The sequence below is a fragment of the Bidens hawaiensis genome, unplaced genomic scaffold (assembly GCF_021521415.1).
Source record: "Bidens hawaiensis isolate Kalapana, Puna unplaced genomic scaffold, B.hawaiensis_p1.1 tig00047496_1, whole genome shotgun sequence".
Taxonomy (NCBI): Eukaryota; Viridiplantae; Streptophyta; class Magnoliopsida; order Asterales; family Asteraceae; genus Bidens; species Bidens hawaiensis.
In genome coordinates this window covers 1-17,895 of record NW_027498490.1, presented here as the reverse complement: position 1 = coordinate 17,895, position 17,895 = coordinate 1, and the positions used below count along the sequence as shown (strand labels likewise).

The 17,895-nt window shown below is 43.5% G+C and overlaps 1 protein-coding gene across 1 annotated transcript; it reads left to right on the top strand.

Moving 5' to 3' along the window:
• Positions 1 to 16,281: 16,281 nt before the first annotated feature.
• Positions 16,282 to 17,747, top strand: LOC143597028 (uncharacterized). Its single transcript, XM_077075650.1, has 4 exons — positions 16,282 to 16,457; positions 16,632 to 16,826; positions 16,929 to 17,060; positions 17,151 to 17,747. The coding sequence occupies exons 1-4, from the start codon at positions 16,356 to 16,358 to the stop codon at positions 17,622 to 17,624; spliced, it is 903 nt and encodes a 300-aa protein (XP_076931765.1). The 5' UTR covers positions 16,282 to 16,355; the 3' UTR covers positions 17,625 to 17,747.
• Positions 17,748 to 17,895: the final 148 nt, after the last annotated feature.

Here is a 17,895-nt window from a genome sequence, read left to right as displayed (position 1 = left end):
TATTGTCGTGTTTGTGTTTGTTTTTGTCTGTGTCATGATAGTTTAAATATATTTTCAAGTTTTATAGTAGTAGTTTAGTCATTTACTTCTAAGGTTATTCAAAATCAACATTATACCATAGTAGTGGTGTTGATAAACCATTTAAACTCACCCATATCGAAGCAAATCAGCTGGTGCAGCTAGTTTGAGATGTTTACGGTATAAAAGTTGGTTTTAATGGTTTGGTTCAGAGTGTGTGCTACTTTTAGCTGGCCGTTTACCTTCTCTTAGTCCATGAGGTATACATTCATGCCTCTTAGACCATGTGTAGTCATAAAGTTCCACATCCACGGGTTATGCGCCACGTGACGTCCAGTCAGAGTTATGGTTTTGTACAAAAACAGGCTGTAGTCATAACTCTCCACATCTAGGGGTTATGCGTCACGTGGCGCCCAATTACTTTTACAGTTTTTGTTTTTTTTTAATTTTTAATAAGAATAATCAAATAACAATAATATTTTATTAAATAAATATTACAAGAAAATAAAAAAAAAACTATTCGTCGTCGTCGTCGTCTTCGCCCTCTTCGTCGTCGTCCTTGTCCTCGTCGTCGTTTTCATCGTTTTCGCCGTTGTTGTCTTCTTCATCGTCTTCATTGTTGCCCTTGTTTTGATCATCGTTTTCACCAGGCAGAGGCCGATACATCCAAAGATGTTGGACCAAATCCTCCTTTAGTGCGTTATGTATCTCTCTTGACCGCACGGAATCCGAGTTTTCGAGTCGTTGCTCCATACTTGCAGGAGTCCGTGGTGGATCCGGGTCCGGTATGAAAGTTGGACGTATTGATCTTCCCTCGTCCTCGATGATCATGTTATGCATTATGATACACGCATACATAGCACATCTCATTCTTTCTAAAGACCACAGACGACAAGGAATTTTAACATAATGCCATCGTTGTTGAAGAACACCAAAACACCTCTCGATATCCTTTCTCGCGGACTCTTGCAGTTTATTAAAATACTGTCTTTTTTCATCCATCGGGTCTCTGAATGTTTTAACAATTATCGCGAACTCTAGATATATTCCATCACCCAGATAGTACCCATGATCGTAGAAGTTATCGTTAGCCTAAAACGAAGCGACGGGAACGGTCCCAGATATTTAACTCTCCATCACAGGAGACTGCTCTAAGACGGTTATGTCATTGTTGGAACCGGGAACACCAAAGAATGCCGACCAAATCCAAAGGTCGTATGAAGCGATCGCTTGAAGGCTGACCGTTGGTCCCTTTTGGTCACCTCGTGTGAATTGACCTCGCCATGCAGTTGGACAATTAGCCCATTCCCAATGCATGCAATCTACACTTCCTATCATGCCGAGGAAACCATGCACCCTTGTATGTGCCTCGTAAAGACGTTGTAGATCGTTAACGTTGGGCTCTCTCAGATAATGTGGTCCATATAGTTTAAATATTCCTATATTTTACAAAATTTTTATAAAATAAATGATCACAGTAAACAAGTGATAAACTATTTAAAAAAAACAAAACGTACCGTAACAAAAATACTCCAAGGTGTCCCGGGTTGTTTTTCGGCCATCTTTAAATAATCGTCGTTGATGTCGGTTGTGTTTCCGTAGGCGAGCACACGCATGGCAGACGTAACCTTCTGAATAGCCGTGAATCCTAGCGTCCCTCGAGCGTCAGGCTTTTTCTTAAAGTAATCAAACTCACGCTCCAAATCATTGGTGATGCGCATAAATAAATTTTTAGACATCCGAAAACGACGCCTAAAGGTCTTCGGGTTCTTGTATCTCGGCGTGTCGCAGAAGTAATCTGCCATCAACCGGTTGTTGGCTTCGGCACGATCTCGTTCGATATATGCTCTTGTTGAAACAGGGGGTGGAGAGCTAATAGCACCCGTAACAGAACTCATATACTGTGTCGCGAGCATAATCGCACTCGTAACCGCCTGTTCCTCCTCCACGTCCTCGGCTTGTTGGTCGGGCCCGAAAAACTGTTTATATATAGATGGAGGATCCATATATAGTGAATTTTGTGTAAATGAATTATAGAGATGTAGAGTTAAAAGAGAAGTTTTATAAATTTGATGAGTTTTGATTGGGAATTAGTTGGTTTAATATATAAAGAAATAATTTTTTTTTTATTCTCAACGGTTATATATATAACGGTAATATTTTTTTGATTTATGTGCCATTTGCGCGTTTTGTATACAACGCACCAAAAAAACAACATCACATAACGCTGGGGGGGGGGGGGGGGGGCGGTGTACCCCTCGCGTTTTCAACCCATAACGCAAACATAACGTTTGCAGCACACATGGTCTTAGCTCCATGTAGGTGCCGTATCACTCACTTTACCATCTTTTATTTCATCTTATCTAAAGGAAATGATTAAACTCTGCTTAACACCCTTCAATTTAATTTTAAAAAAAAGTTTTTAATTTAGTGTGCATGAGTGTGGAGGATTTCAAAGTTTGTTAAACACTTTAACCTAGCTTGCCTTTAACGCCTATTAAACAATAAAGATACTGATGGCCTACTCGTTAACCTTTGTCAAATTAGTTTTAACTCTAGGGTCTTCTATTTTTTTGTAACAGGTTTTGAATCTGCAATTCTTAAATAAATTATTGTATTTGTGAACTTTTTTATTGTTAAGAAACTTTTTGCAAATACTGATCTTCGCAAATAGTTGAATCGGCCCCAACTATTTAGGTTTGACTGCGCCAGTCTAATCGGTTCATTTTTGCTATTATTTTTCGAAACCGTGGTTTTTAGTTTGGGCCAGAACCTTAGCATCAAAATAAGTGGGAACTAAACCATGCCGTTTTTCAAAATGATGGTTATTAATTTAGGCCAAGGTTCGAATCACAGTTAGTGGGAACCAAATCATGAACGCTCATGACATTGCCCAACAGCGGTTGTCATACACCTATATTGTTATTATCACATCTTAGAGATGCAATTCTTTGTTCACCTTACAAGTAATCACCACGTAGTTTATATTTAAGCATACAAACAATCGTAATTAACCCGTTAGTTTTAGCTTAATAACACATAGTGACGACAACGGATGAATTATGAGACTTAAGGTTTTTTTATTCCAATTTCATGTTTAGTTGTTGACACTAGTCATCAACTTGGCTCGAATTATAAATACCTCAACTATGTTTATAACAGTTATATAACTTTATTATTATTTTTATTACTATTATTATTATTTTAAGTTTTAGCATACTATTAATGAAAATGTTCGGCATACTATCAATGTGGGTAAACGGATTTGGGTAATTTGATGAGTATCATCTAATAACATGCTATTTTATAAAATTAGTCTTATATAGAGTTTCATACCAAATATTCGTTTCGAATATTTAAAAACTTTTTTATTTCATCGGGTTCGATTTCTTTTCCATCCTTAGGAATAGCACATTCACTTAATTACTAAAAAGTATATTGTTTAAGCTTGTGTTATGTTATGGAGAATGGAACTTGCTTAAAACATAAGTATTATACCAATTTGTTACATTTTTCATAGTTGAAAATAGGACATTTTAAGAAAGAAGTAATGTATTTAGTTACATAAGAAAACATTATTCTAAACTTTTTAAATATGTATTTAAAAATTTCCAACCATTTCTTTCAATAAACACGATTACAAATAATCACATGATAATATCTTAAGGCCATAGCTATACAAACATCGTCGACACTATCTAGACACCGCTGATGTGTTATAGAAGTCGTATGATAAAATAAGAAGGTTATACGGGTCATATAAAAAGTGAAAAATACTCATATGAACTATGATATTTGAATTATAAAGAAATTACTAATGTGACTACTGGTTAAATCATTTTTTGCTTGATCAGACAAACCGTGTAACGTGAAAGGCTTTGGCATGCATACTTGATTTGACATCATAAAACCCGTATGATGTGATAAAGACATCAACGTGTGTTTTTAAGGTGATTTTTGTGTAGCATCACTATATATATATATATAGAACTTGAGAAGTCAATATAATAGACTAACTTTTTTATAGCAAACTATTTTCATGGTTTTTATTTTTATTTTTTTGGTATATTAGTTTTTATTAATCCTAACTATCGTCTTTTGGTTATTGTTGGTCCCAACTAACAAATTGGCTGTTGTCGGTCCCAACTTTTAACGTGTTTGTTCCCAACGGTCCGCGACTAACAGAATCCTAACGCCGTTAGTTGCAGGTTGTAGGAAAAACGTTTTTGACTGAAAAACTCACATTGGTAAAAGTAAAATATCTAAAGCATCAAACTGTTCGAGCATTCCCAACCTACCATCTAAATTTTTGAGATGTTCTTATAAATTATATAATATTGTTAAGAAAGGCTTTTGTAAATTATAGAATATGGTTAAGAGAAGTTTTTGTAAATTATAGGATATGACTAACAGAGGTTTTTTTTGTAAATTATAGGATATGGTTAAGTGAGGTTATGAGAGAGTAAACCTAGTGATTTTTTATATAAATTTGTCATAATTTATTTTTTAATATTTGTTAAAATTGGTAATGTGTAAATAAAAATATAATAATAAAATTATAAAAAAACATTATTTAATTAAACACAAGAGAGAAATGTAATGTTTTTAATGTAATTTTAGAAAGTCTTTAGTTAAGTCTTTCAAGTGACAAAAATCATCGTTAAAAAAAAGAAAAAGAATATGAAAAACATAAATATATACACACATACCATAAGTAGAGGTGCACAAAAAAATCTGAAACTGAGTTTTTTATGCACGACTTTTACTACTCGAACCCGTATCCAATCCTACCCTTAGAGCATTCTCATCCCATCCCCTATATTTATGTGAGGAGAGTTTGCAAATTATAGGGTGAGGTTTTGAGTGATTGTGAGTGTAAATTATAAAGTGAAGAGAAAATTTTAGTGATTTTTTGTAAATTTGGGGAAACATTTGGGGAACATTGTTTGCCCCTATATTTTTTTTTAATATTTGTCGGATTGGTTGTGAGTAAAGGAGTGAAAAAACTATAATGATAAAGGTATAAAAAATATTATTTAATTGAATAGTAGAGAGAAATATAGTGTTTTTTAGTGTAATTATAGAGATAGAGATGGAAAATAGGATAAGAATGCTCTTAGGGTACAGATGGGTAAGAACTTTAGCATCAAAACTATTACCCGGGATCGAAACCGGTTTGTACCTGGAAATACCCGAAAAAAACCCAAAAAAAACCGAAGATAGAGTTTATTTCGATACCCGAAAATAGGGTATTCAAGTTTTCGGTTTTAGAATATCCGGTTCCATACTCGACTCTAACTCAGTGTATAGGCTATGGTTTTTAGAGCCGATACCCGATTTTCTAGGACCAGGTCATACCTAAAACCGGATGTTTTCTAACCGGATTTGTACACCTCTAAACCATGAGTCCGTAACACGACTTTTAAAAGAGCCCAGCAGGCCAAGGCCTTAATCGATCGACCCGGAGATTTGCAGACAAAATTACATGACGCCTTGGATTATGCAAAATCTGGCCCTTTGTTTGGTTAATAATAATAATAATAATAATAATAATCAGAGATCGCTGCTCAGCTGCTTTTGCAACAGCAGGTTAGGGTTTCTTTTCACAGGTTATTTTTGAAATCATGTTTAGTCCTAAATTCACAAATCTATTGAAGAGGTAGGTCCCAGCAGAGCCCAGTTGGCCCCGCAATACTCACCTTAAACAGGGACGTCTGCGCAGAGACCAACTGGATCCGCAGGACCAACCATGCTCAGAGACGTGACGTCCTTACGCGCAGTACGCAAGCTGGTCCCGCACAAAATGCCTCCCAATGGTGAAGGACTCCGCCTGTCCCCGCAGCCTCGGATACAAGCCATTAGGGAAGGCCACCCGCGCAGCATGGCTACACGCACAAGGCACTTAGCTCTCGATCATTCAGTGTCACCTGAAGGAATGAGCCAAGCCGGGAGCAATCCCGCACAGAGGCGGGAGGGGGAATACTCCCGCCCAAATAAGCCAGTCCGTATACTGAAGGATCTTTTACTGTACCTGACGAGGTATGGGCGAAAGATCTGATCAGAGATACGACAGCTCACTGATACAGTATGGCGAGCAGCATGCTCCTGTACTGTATCACTATTAGCCGCTGCCTACTCACCAACTACTGTCATACCACGTGCGTAGCCGGCAGTTGGTGGAAAGGGAATAGTATACAGCAGGCCTGGTCACTATCAGCCGCTGCCTACCCACCAACTATCAGCAGGGCACGTGCGTAGGCTACTGTTGATGAACAGGAACACTGTTGCAGCCGGCCATACCTCCTTGGAAACCTACCTTCGGCTATAAATACCCCAAATGGTATGATCATCTAAACACATTACATTATCACATTATCATCATAATATACCTGATATCTGCTCTAGCAATCTCTTAATATACTTTTATATTTAAAGAGCAATCTAGTCTGATTCTCACGCCGGAGGGTGGTCACAAGGAGGAACCCACCCCTTCTCAGTGACGAGCTCACGGTGTCTGTTTTGCAGGTTATCAGAAGAACCATCTTCCAAGGGTCTAACCCCTCGTGGGAAACAGCTATCCAACCCCCAGGTTACCAGTAATCTGTCTGGGGTCTGGTTAGTGTTTCTTCATTGGCGCCATCCGTGTATAAAGCTAGAACTTTATTTTTCTCCAGTTTTTTCAAACTTCTACAAAGATGGTTAGAGAAATTCCGGTAACCACAACCCCTGCTACTAGGGGGAATACCGGCAACACAGTTTTTACGAACACTACCCCGGCTACCGAAGCCGGGGCAAGTGAAGTAAATTTTACGAACACTACCCCACTTACCAAAGCTGGGGCAAGTGCAGTAAATGATCACCTACTGGGATCCACCGATATCCAGTTTGAGAAACGAAGACTCCCCCGCCAGACTCTCGATGAAGTTAAGGCATGGGCGGAGGCACGACAAAAGGAATTCCAGGCTGAGTTGGACGAACGCTTGCGTTCCGTGCAACAGGCCGACGAATTCGAGTACTGGGAGGATGACTCGGAGGAATCCGACTCCGACGCGAACCCTCGCCATAGGGCAAAAGGGAAGCGTAAGGAAACGGAATCCCAACCGAAAAGGCATTTTGGACAAGCCTTCAAACCAAAAAGCACAGGTGGAAGTCCACGAGACTTCTCCAAAACGTTTAGACCAAACGTTGCAAATGCAGGAACGTCCAAGTTTGCAAGGGACATTGCGGAAGCAATCGCCCCAAAGAGTGCCAAACAAATGCCTAACATAGGCACATATGACGGTTTATCTGATCCAGACGATCATTTGAACAGGTTCATAGCGGGGGCAACCGTCAGTAATTGGACGGAACCCACGTGGTGTTACATGTTCCAAATGACGCTGGTGGGGGCTGCTAGAGCATGGTTCGATCGTCTACCGGTCAACCACATCTACGACTGGGCAGACTTCCAACAGAAGTTTAGCCAACACTTCAGCCAGCAACGAAAGTATACCGAGGAGCAATGGACAATCCTCAAATGCATACGAGAGGAAGATGAATCTCTGCCAAACTTCATCACTCGCTTCAACTCAAAGAAGCTAAGTTTGGGCAATATCAGCGAAGATCTTGTTCGCGCTGCCTTCATCCAGGGCGCACATGACCCAGAGCTCATCCGCACCCTAACGGGTAAAGATGGCATGCCATCCACATGGGATGGCATCATGACAGCAGCAAAACGCTATGCGGAAACAGAGAAGCAACTGGGTAGAGATCTCCCACAGAGCACAAACCTCTACACCCAGAGGACGAGAGAAGACAACGTCCTCACCGCCCGACTAAATAAAAAACGAAAGCTAGGCATTTGGCAGTCAAGGGTAAACTTTGACACCTCATCCGGCTTGCAACATCGGTTGGGCGGAAGGGATAATGTACAGTCGCACCGGAACTCCAGATGGACGCCACTCACCAAAAGCGTCACTGAGATATTCGCCACTGAAGAGCTCCCATGGCCAAAGCCTCCAATAATCCGACATCGTCACGATGCTGATCGGAGCAAATACTGTGACTTTCACAAGACAAAGGGCCACAACACTGAAGAATGCATAGATGTAAAAGATATGGTCGAAGCATTTGTCAGAGATGGGACGCTCGCGCACCTCGTGGCGTAATAAAGGCTGAGCAGGCGAGTGCGTATAGAACCCCAGCTGGGGAAAACACGAATCAATTCCAGCTTCAAAATCGAGACTACATGCTGCGTAAAGAACGAGATCCCGAACCAGGTGCGTATCGGCTCGATGGCACTCCCATCCCAACATGGAAGGGAGCTCATTTACACAGTCTGCATGTAAATCAATTCCAATTTGTAAAGAAAAGGCCAAGAGCCACTTCTAATGGAAATGATTCTCTTTAAGAACACCGAAGCTGATGATTTTACATTTATACTTTTCTGAACTAATATGCCGGTTTTCACCGCATAATTACGTCGTCATTGCATGGGAAGGCGGTCCTACCCGCACGAACCCAGCAACGTGACAAACCTTCACGCAGGTCAGTTGAAGGGGAAAAAATTCAGCACCCAAAAATGAAAGTGCCGGTCTATCCGCATGAATCATTAAGGAAACTGAATAATAACCTATCAACAACCGCGCGTCGAACGGTTAAACTATCCAACACTGGTGACGGCATTCACATTACGTGAAGTCGTTGCGTGGGAAGGCGGTCTTACCCGCACGAACCCAATAACGTGGCAAACCTTCACGCAGGTCAGTTGAAGGAGAAGAGTTCAATTATCCCATTAAATGAAAGTGCCGGTCTATCCGCATGAATCATGAAAGGAAAATGAACACTAACCTATCGACAACCGCGCGTCGAACGGTTCAAAACAAAATTCTTAAAAAGGATAAGGAAAACCTACACGCAGGTCAGATAAGGGTAAAGTTTTGCCATCCTACTAAGTGCAAGTGACGGTTCTACCCGCACAATCACGAAAGAGGAAGCAAAACTTCACACCTACTATCAACCACGTTCAAAGGTTCACTTATCCTCAAAAGATGAGAAAAACCTACACGCAGGTCAGATATGGGTAAAGTTTTGCCATCCTACTAAGTGCAAGTGACGGTTCTACCCGCACAATCACGAAAGAGGAAGCAAAACTTCACACCTACTATCAACCACGTTCAAAGGTTCACTTATCCTCAAAAGATGAGAAAAACCTACACGCAGGTCAGATATGGGTAAAGTTTTGCCATCCTACTAAGTGCAAGTGACGGTTCTACCCGCACAATCACGAAAGAGGAAGCAAAACTTCACACCTACTATCAACCACGTTCAAAGGTTCACTTATCCTCAAAAGATGAGAAAAACCTACACGCAGGTCAGATATGGGTAAAGTTTTGCCATCCTACTAAGTGCAAGTGACGGTTCTACCCGCACAATCACGAAAGAGGAAGCAAAACTTCACACCTACTATCAACCACGTTCAAAGGTTCACTTATCCTCAAAAGATGAGAAAAACCTACACGCAGGTCAGATAAAAGTTGAAGTTTAGCCATCCTACCAAGTGCAAGTGACGGTTCTACCCGCACAATCACGAAGTAGGAAGCGAAACTTTAACCCATTATCAACCACGTTCAAAGGTTCTTATTCTAAACACTTGGAAAATTGCTAATTTAAACTAAGTATGCAAGTCATAAGTTTATAAAGCAAGGAACCCAAAGAAGGAAATAACAATCTTATACGCAAAAAGATTAATATTTCAAGAATATATTACAAGAATGGCCGGGTAACTACCCGCCTAAAAGAATAAAACTATACAAGTCTCTTAGCAATGGGAAGGGATCTTCAGGATCAAGCTTCAGGGCCGCTTCCACTTGGACCCGCTCCGTCAGAAGAACGGGGTGGTTCGAGGAACGCTTTGAGGACAGCTAACCCATCATCAGCCGCAGCTACTTCGTCCACCTTTTCCACTACTGGATGCGGGAAGGCGGCGTATTGGTTCAATGCTTGGTCATAAATGGCTTCGGTATCCGCATCGAACAAAGGGAAGTTGGAAGGCGGGACGCCTTTCTCAACAAACCCTAGACCAAGCAGGAAGCCGGCCTTTTCCCCATCCTCATGAGAAGCGTTGAGGGCTGCGGTCATAGCATCATCGTAAGAGGTCTCTGAAAAGACCCGACGCACAACCTACAAAGAAAACACAAGTATTAGAACCTTTTCTTACAAAAGAAAAGCATGAAGATAAAACTAAAAATACCTGAGGCAACGCTTCTCGAAGAAGCCATTGGAGGGCAGCTTGAGCTTCGTTATGGGCGCGTTCGGCTTCGCTCTTGTTAAGGTTGGCAAGTAAAACTTCCTTTGCGGCAGCCTCTTCGACGCCCTTAAGTTTCCGCTCGGTGTGGTCAAGCACCCCCCTCTGGTCCAGGATTTCCTGGAGTTTCTTGGCATCTTCCATTGCCAAGGCATCATGAGCGCGTTGGAGAGCCTCTAATTTGGCCTTGAGCTCCTCATTCTCCACACGCAAAGGCTCAGCAACGGCTTCAGCCTTGGCAGCCCTCTCGGTTGCGTTTCGCGCAGTCTCCCTGGCCAGCCGAAGCTGTTCATTCACAGCTTGGGCAGCCTTGGAGCGGGCCTCGAGTCGCGCCTGAACTTCAACCTCGAGGGCCTTGAAGGCCTTCTCCTTGTCGGCGGCAGCTGCCGCCAGCTGTTGGTTCTCCTCCCGAAGAGCACGCGCCTCAGATATGTCCTTGGCGCGAGCTGCTTTCAACTTGTCGTTTTCACGACAAAGCAGCTCGACGCGCGGCTGCATCCGGGCCTGGAGAACCCGAAGCTCATTAGTTAGCCTACCCTCCTGGTAGCTAACCATGGCTTCCCCCAACGCACCCGGAGGAGCAGCGTGGCGAGCCCAGTCCACGCACTCCACAGGTGTGCGAAGGGTTGTTCCTCGGCGTATGTTCCATCGCGGAACATACACTTCATTGGAATCCGACACTGCAAAAGAAACTAAGGCAGTAAGGAAAAGATGATACAAAACAAGGGAAAAAGAAAGGAACCCTACGCACCTGTAGGGTCAATGACAGGCCGATAGCCGCCAAACCCATCACCTGAACCTAAAGGAAATCCATCCAACAGGTCAGGCAGACGGGAAGGTGGCAAAGATCGGCGGGAAGCCCTGCGCGTACCTGATGGTCCGGCCATCGGTGCCGGTGGCGCGGGCATGGTGGCAGCCGCCGTGGTCGCCGTTGTGGTCGCCGCCGTGGTCGCCGCCTTGTAAGCAGCTAGCAGTAACCGCCGGCTCTGTGAAGGATGCTGTAAAAATCGCACTCACAGCCGGCGGTGACGTCATCACTGCCGGAACAGTTGGCTCAAAGGAATGAGCAACTGGACCAGCGGATGCAGGCGCAGGCGCCTGGGTCGACGCCTCAGGAAGGCTGACCGAGCCTACCGTCATTGGCGGGGAGATACTCCCCTGCGGTTCACCCCGGAATGCGTCAACATCCACGCCTGCACAAAGAAGAAAGTGTTAAGATAAATTTATGAAGTAATAAATCTACAAAGACAACTATGATTGTACTTACGGGTTTTCTTGACCCTGAACGTACGGACGGGCGGGGAGGAACCCGATGGAGCCGGCCTCTTGGTACCGGTCACCGTCGTCTTCGTTGGTTCTCCGGAGGTAACGGTCGTAGCCTCCGGAACAGTGGTCTTCTCACCACCGGGCTTCCCCGCCACCTCTTCACTATCTGACTCCGAGTCAGATAGAACCACTGGATCAGCTGTGGAGGCCTTCTCCTTCCCCTTCACGCCGGCAGCAGCCTTCTTCTTCCGCACCAACGGAGGAGCATCTGAGGATTCCTCAGAAGAAGACGGGTCAGGAATTCCAGCAGCGGGTACAGCATTAAGGGGTTGAGGAAAGAATATCGCCTTACCTGGCCGCCGGTGGCTCAGGATCTCGTGGCCCAGCGGATAGACCTCCACAAAACGATCCGCCGTTTGCTCCAGGATGGGCAACTCGCCCTCGTCCAAAGCACGAATACCCATCCGCGCGGGACCGTCGGTTTCCCACGGGAACAGAAGCGACTCCAAATTATTTCCCTCTGAAAGAAAAGAAACAGTTAGAAGACAAACTTGTATCAAAAAGAAAGACAAGACATACCATAGGGAATAGAGTTCAAACCGTATTCGAGAAGGATGGGAACTTGAGACGCATCCTTCCACACCCGGCTCATCCCTAACATGACCATCCCGGACTCCGCAAACCGGTAAACCGGAGATTGAATCCGGGATATCTTCGAAAACCATTCCGCCTCCTGGTAGTTGGGGGCGTGAAGGCTCGGTATCGCTTGGCCATTTTTAAACTTCATGGCAAGGGGGATGGCGCGGGCAGAAATGTAGAAGAATTCCTGCTTCCACGCGCGAAGACTGCGCTCGGTGTCGCAAATCTTCAGACCCTTAATACGGGTCGTCAAGGTGTACCACCCTTGGATGCACCTCCAGGTATAGAAGGTCATCAGGCGGTCCACATGGGGCTCGATGCCCAAAATCCGGCACACCCACTCAAAATGGCGAATCTTAGCGATCGCCATGGGGTGCAGCTCGGTCAAATGAACACCGTGCCTCTCAAGGACACGGTAAACAAATTTTGTCAACGGGAATCTAAGATTCCCATAGACAAAAAATGCAGCATAAACCCCGATCTTGCCTCTGGGGGCATCATACACGGTCTGGTGGGATTCAGGAAACTCAGGCTCGAGATGATCGAGCATGAACTTCCTGACAACATACCGGTACTGATCGCCGGGCAGAGCACACTGGCACTCGCCAGCAGTACCCCTGTCGTCAGATATAGCTTCAGCATCACGAGAAGACATCTTGCAGAGAAAGAAGAGAACGATTTCGAGAGAATGCTCGATTGAATAAAGGAGTATTCGCCGGAAATCGCCTTAAAGATGAAGAGAATAGTGAAAAGTGTGAATTGCAAATAACCCTCTACCCCTTTATATAGTAATCGCAATTAATGCGGTGAAATTAATGCGGAGGAGAGAGAAATGGAATGTGCAATGAAACTATGACACGTGGCAAAAACCAAGCTGGCAACAGCTGTTGAAAGGACGTATGCCAGTAATTTCGCGGCCACGCGCCCGAAAAATCGCGCCCACGCGCCTGAAAAAGCGACTGGAATGACCATGTTCTGTCACGTCACCATAACTTCCTGCACGTCCTGACACAGTCAGAAGAAACCGTCGCACGACGTTTCAGAGGTTTGGACTGTTCTTATCTTTTCACCAACTCTTCGAATTTCAAAATTCAAAATTCGAAAATATTAAAAAGCGGGAAAATACCCCTTACCTTGGCAAACAAGTAACCATAAGCCGGGTGCGGGTACAGTGTAAAGGCAAAACCCTTCACATACCTAGCACCCGCAGGGAACTGAAGCCAAGTAAACCTTGGTGAACAAGTAACCGTAAGACGGATGCGGGTACAGTGTTAAGGCAAAACCCTTCACATACCTAGCACCCGCAGGGAATTGAAGCCAAGTACCTTGGCAAACAAGTAACCATAAGCCGGGTGCGGGTACAGTGTAAAGGCAAAACCCTTCACATACCTAGCACCCGCAGGGAACTGAAGCCAAGAAAACCTTGGCAAACAAGTAACCATAAGCCGGGTGCGGGTACAGTGTAAAGGCAAAACCCTTCACATACCTAGCACCCGCAGGGAACTGAAGCCAAGAAAATCTTGGCGAACAAGTAACCGTAAGACGGCCGCGGGTACAGTGTTAAGGCAAAACCCTTCGCATACCTAGCACCCGCAGGGAATTGAAGCCAAGTATTCCTCGGCAACCAAGTAACTACAAGACGGGTGCGGGTACAGTGTAAAGGCAAAACCCTCCACATACCTAGCACCCGCAGGGAATTGACGCCAGGAATACCTTGGAAGTAAAGTAACCGTAAGACGAGCGCAGGTACAGTGTCAAGGCAAAACCCTTCACATACCTAGCGCTCCGCTGGGAATTGAAACCAAGAAGGATCTTCTGGGCAATGCTTGCGGAAACGGAAATAACATCCCCGCATAGCGGGAACGTCGAGAACTACGTTGTTGGAAGTTCCAAGATGGAATTGATGGTTTTAACATAATTGATCACTATGTTCAAAACTACCAAAACCTCATGGAAAATACATACAACTGGGACTCAAGGCTCCTGACTTGCGAGGAGGTTACAGACCTACCCGCATCATACCCAAAGACCAAGCAGGAAACTCGGGCATTTCTGCAAGTGACAAGGACTTCCGCGGGAGGAATCCCTATGGAAAACCTTAAAAAACCCCTTTTCAAAACCCTTTGCTTAAGTCCAAAAGTTCACCTCACTTTATTAAACACGCATGAGAAGAACATTGGACTGGGGGGACTTGAAGAGGTAGGTCCCAGCAGAGCCCAGTTGGACCCGCAATACTCACCTTAAACAGGGACGTCTGCGCAGAGACCAACTGGATCCGCAGGACCAACCATGCTCAGAGACGTGACGTCCTTACGCGCAATACGCAAGCTGGTCCCGCAGGAAATGCCTCCCAATGGTGAAGGACTCCGCCTGTCCCCGCAGCCTCGGATACAAGCCATTAGGGAAGGCCACCCGCGCAGCATGGCTACACGCACAAGGCACTTAGCTCTCGATCATTCAGTGTCACCTGAAGGAATGAGCCAAGCCGGGAGCAATCCCGCACAGAGGCGGGAGGGGGAATACTCCCGCCCAAATAAGCCAGTCCGTATACTGAAGGATCTTTTACTGTACCTGACGAGGTATGGGCGAAAGATCTGATCAGAGATACGACAGCTCACTGATACAGTATGGCGAGCAGCATGCTCCTGTACTGTATCACTATTAGCCGCTGCCTACTCACCAACTACTGTCATACCACGTGCGTAGCCGGCAGTTGGTGGAAAGGGAATAGTATACAGCAGGCCTGGTCACTATCAGCCGCTGCCTACCCACCAACTATCAGCAGGGCACGTGCGTAGGCTACTGTTGATGAACAGGAACACTGTTGCAGCCGGCCATACCTCCTTGGAAACCTACCTTCGGCTATAAATACCCCAAATGGTATGATCATCTAAACACATTACATTATCACATTATCATCATAATATACCTGATATCTGCTCTAGCAATCTCTTAATATACTTTTATATTTAAAAAGCAATCTAGTCTGATTCTCACGCCGGAGGGTGGTCACAAGGAGGAACCCCCCCCTTCTCAGTGACGAGCTCACGGTGTCTGTTTTGCAGGTTATCAGAAAAACCATCTTCCAAGGGTCTAACCCCTCGTGGGAAACAGCTATCCAACCCCAGGTTACCAGTAATCTGTCTGGGGTCTGGTTAGTGTTTCTTCATCTATAAACCCTAAATTCATTTTAGAAAAAAAAAACAAGTTATTTGATAGTGCAGAAGCGGCCTTAGGTTCAGTTTCAATTGAGACCGTAATTATTATTGCCTATAATCACATTTTACGTTTTTTTTCTTGTAACTGTTGATCATGCTCAATGATAATGTTAAAATGGGATGTGTTATTCATACACCCTTTATAGGGTGTATATATAGATAGGGTGTGTGTTAAGAGGGTGTGTGAATAACCAAAAAGGGTGTATGAATAACCATTGCCGTTAAAAATTCGTTTGTTATAATTAAGTTCAGATGTGTATGTGAGCTGTTGTCCAGGACTTGCTTCGTATTAATTCGTTATGTTCAAGTATACTTTTAAGCTGTATTTAGTCGTTTCGTCTATTGTTTCAGGATATATTCAATAAGTGCAGTACTGAAATTCATCAAACGGAAAGATGCTTTCAGGCTTGAAGTTTATTCCCCGTGATCAGATGGATAAAGTAAGCCTTTTTCTAATGTGCTTATGTTCTTATATCGGTATTATTACCAATGTGAGGTGTTTCGTTTTTATTAAAACGTTCTTCTTAATTCCAAATAGGCACATGATGATCCCTCAAGTGATTCAGACACACGGAAAAGTCACACAAAGAAAAACAAGTCCCGTCATAGTGAGGACGGATCTGAGAGAATTAAGAAACGGTCCAAAAAGAAGTGGTATGCTTCCGAAGATGATTCATCAAATTCTAGTGAAAGCGATAGTGACAGGAAGACACGTAGGAAAAAGAAAGGTAAGTCAAAGAGTCGTAAAGAATATTCCAGTGACGATGACGATGACGATGAAGAAGTTGAGAAAGAACATAGGAAGAAAGGCAAGACAAAATTTTACAAATTACGTATTTGTACTTTGAAATAATCAGTTTGATTAATGATTTCTATATATTGCAGGCGTGTCTAGCTCCGTAAATGATGACAACATTGTAAGGAAAGAAATGGGATTGGAGTGGATGCTTAGACCTAAAGAAGACGTGGGCACAAAATCAGCATTAGCTTCTTCTGATCTGCTACAAGAAACAGAAACACCTACAAAGGAGGTATGCTTTCATCTAGGCCTGTGAACGAACGGACATAAATAAACGAACGTGAACATGGTTCATTTTCAACAAGAAAACCCTGTTTGTTTAATTGTTCGTGCTCGACCGTCTGCTCAGTTATGTGCACCATTGTTTGTTTGTCGTTTATTAACCATAGATTGTTTTTAATTGCAGATTAAAAAGGTGAACCCGAGAGAGCTGAATCCCTACTTCAAGAATGATGGAAGTGGTTTCCCTGAAGAAGAGAAAGAGGGTGAGAGTAATCTGGTGTCAAAATCTGTAGTAGGGGATGGAGGTGCCAGCTGGCGGCTTAAGGCCTTGAAGCGTGCACAAGAACAAGCAGCTCGCGAAGGAAAAAACCTTGACGAGGTTTCTCATTTTCCAATAATAACCAACACATTGTCATCTAATACTGATCCTATTACACATCATCGTCATCATCATCATGATGTTAATATTTTGTGACTACAGGTAGTTGGAGAGCGATGGGGCTCTTTGGGAAAACTAGCGGTTTCTGTGACATCAGCATCTGCTGCACCTTCTCATGCTCACCTTCATGCCATCAAGAACAGAATAAGACAGCAGAATAGAGATCAGCAAAATGTAAGCATTATTAACAGTGTGTAATTAATTAATTGATGGTTGAATTTGTTGTTTTGATGATGTAAGTATGCTTATATGTATTGATATCAGGACACTGAACGGGACAGCAATAAGGGAAAACCCGACCATCATCATTCCAAAATGAGAATGCCGAGACCTGATGATTCATTATCCTGGGGGAAACGAAAAAGTCAAACCATGTCGGTCAAGGATGCTGGTGTCATTTCTTCTGCATTGTCCAACATGCAGAAGTTTACTAATGACGGGAGTTTTATGCAACAATTCAAGTCTCAGCAAAAGCAAAAGGAAGATGATGATTCATGTTCGGATCATGACAGAAATTTAATGTCTGATGTGTCCGAATCTAAAGAAGCATCATCAAGTACAGTAGACATAAAGCCTGCACTCAGTGCGAATCAGTTGGCTGCTAAAGCTATGCAGCTACGTATGAAAGGAAAGCATGCCGAAGCTGACAGACTTCTGGTTAGTTTTCACTTTCACACCTTTCATATCCTACCTTCATTTTCTTTTATATTTTGGTATTTTTCACAATTTGGAAAATGAAGAAACAGAAAGCTTGTTGTTCGAAAATTTATGTACATACAATTAGGGGTATAAACAAGCCAAGCCACTCGTGAACTACTCTGGATCGGCTCGCTAAAAGCTTGAAACGAGTCGAGCCTAATGAAATCGAGGCTCGAGCCCAAAAACAAGCTTGTTTAATAAACAAGCTCGAGTTCGAGCTTCACGTATCAGGCTCGAGCTTACTCGCGAGTTTTAGTTAGCCTATTATTTATATAAATTTTATTTAATATACTGAACTTATCTATTTGGT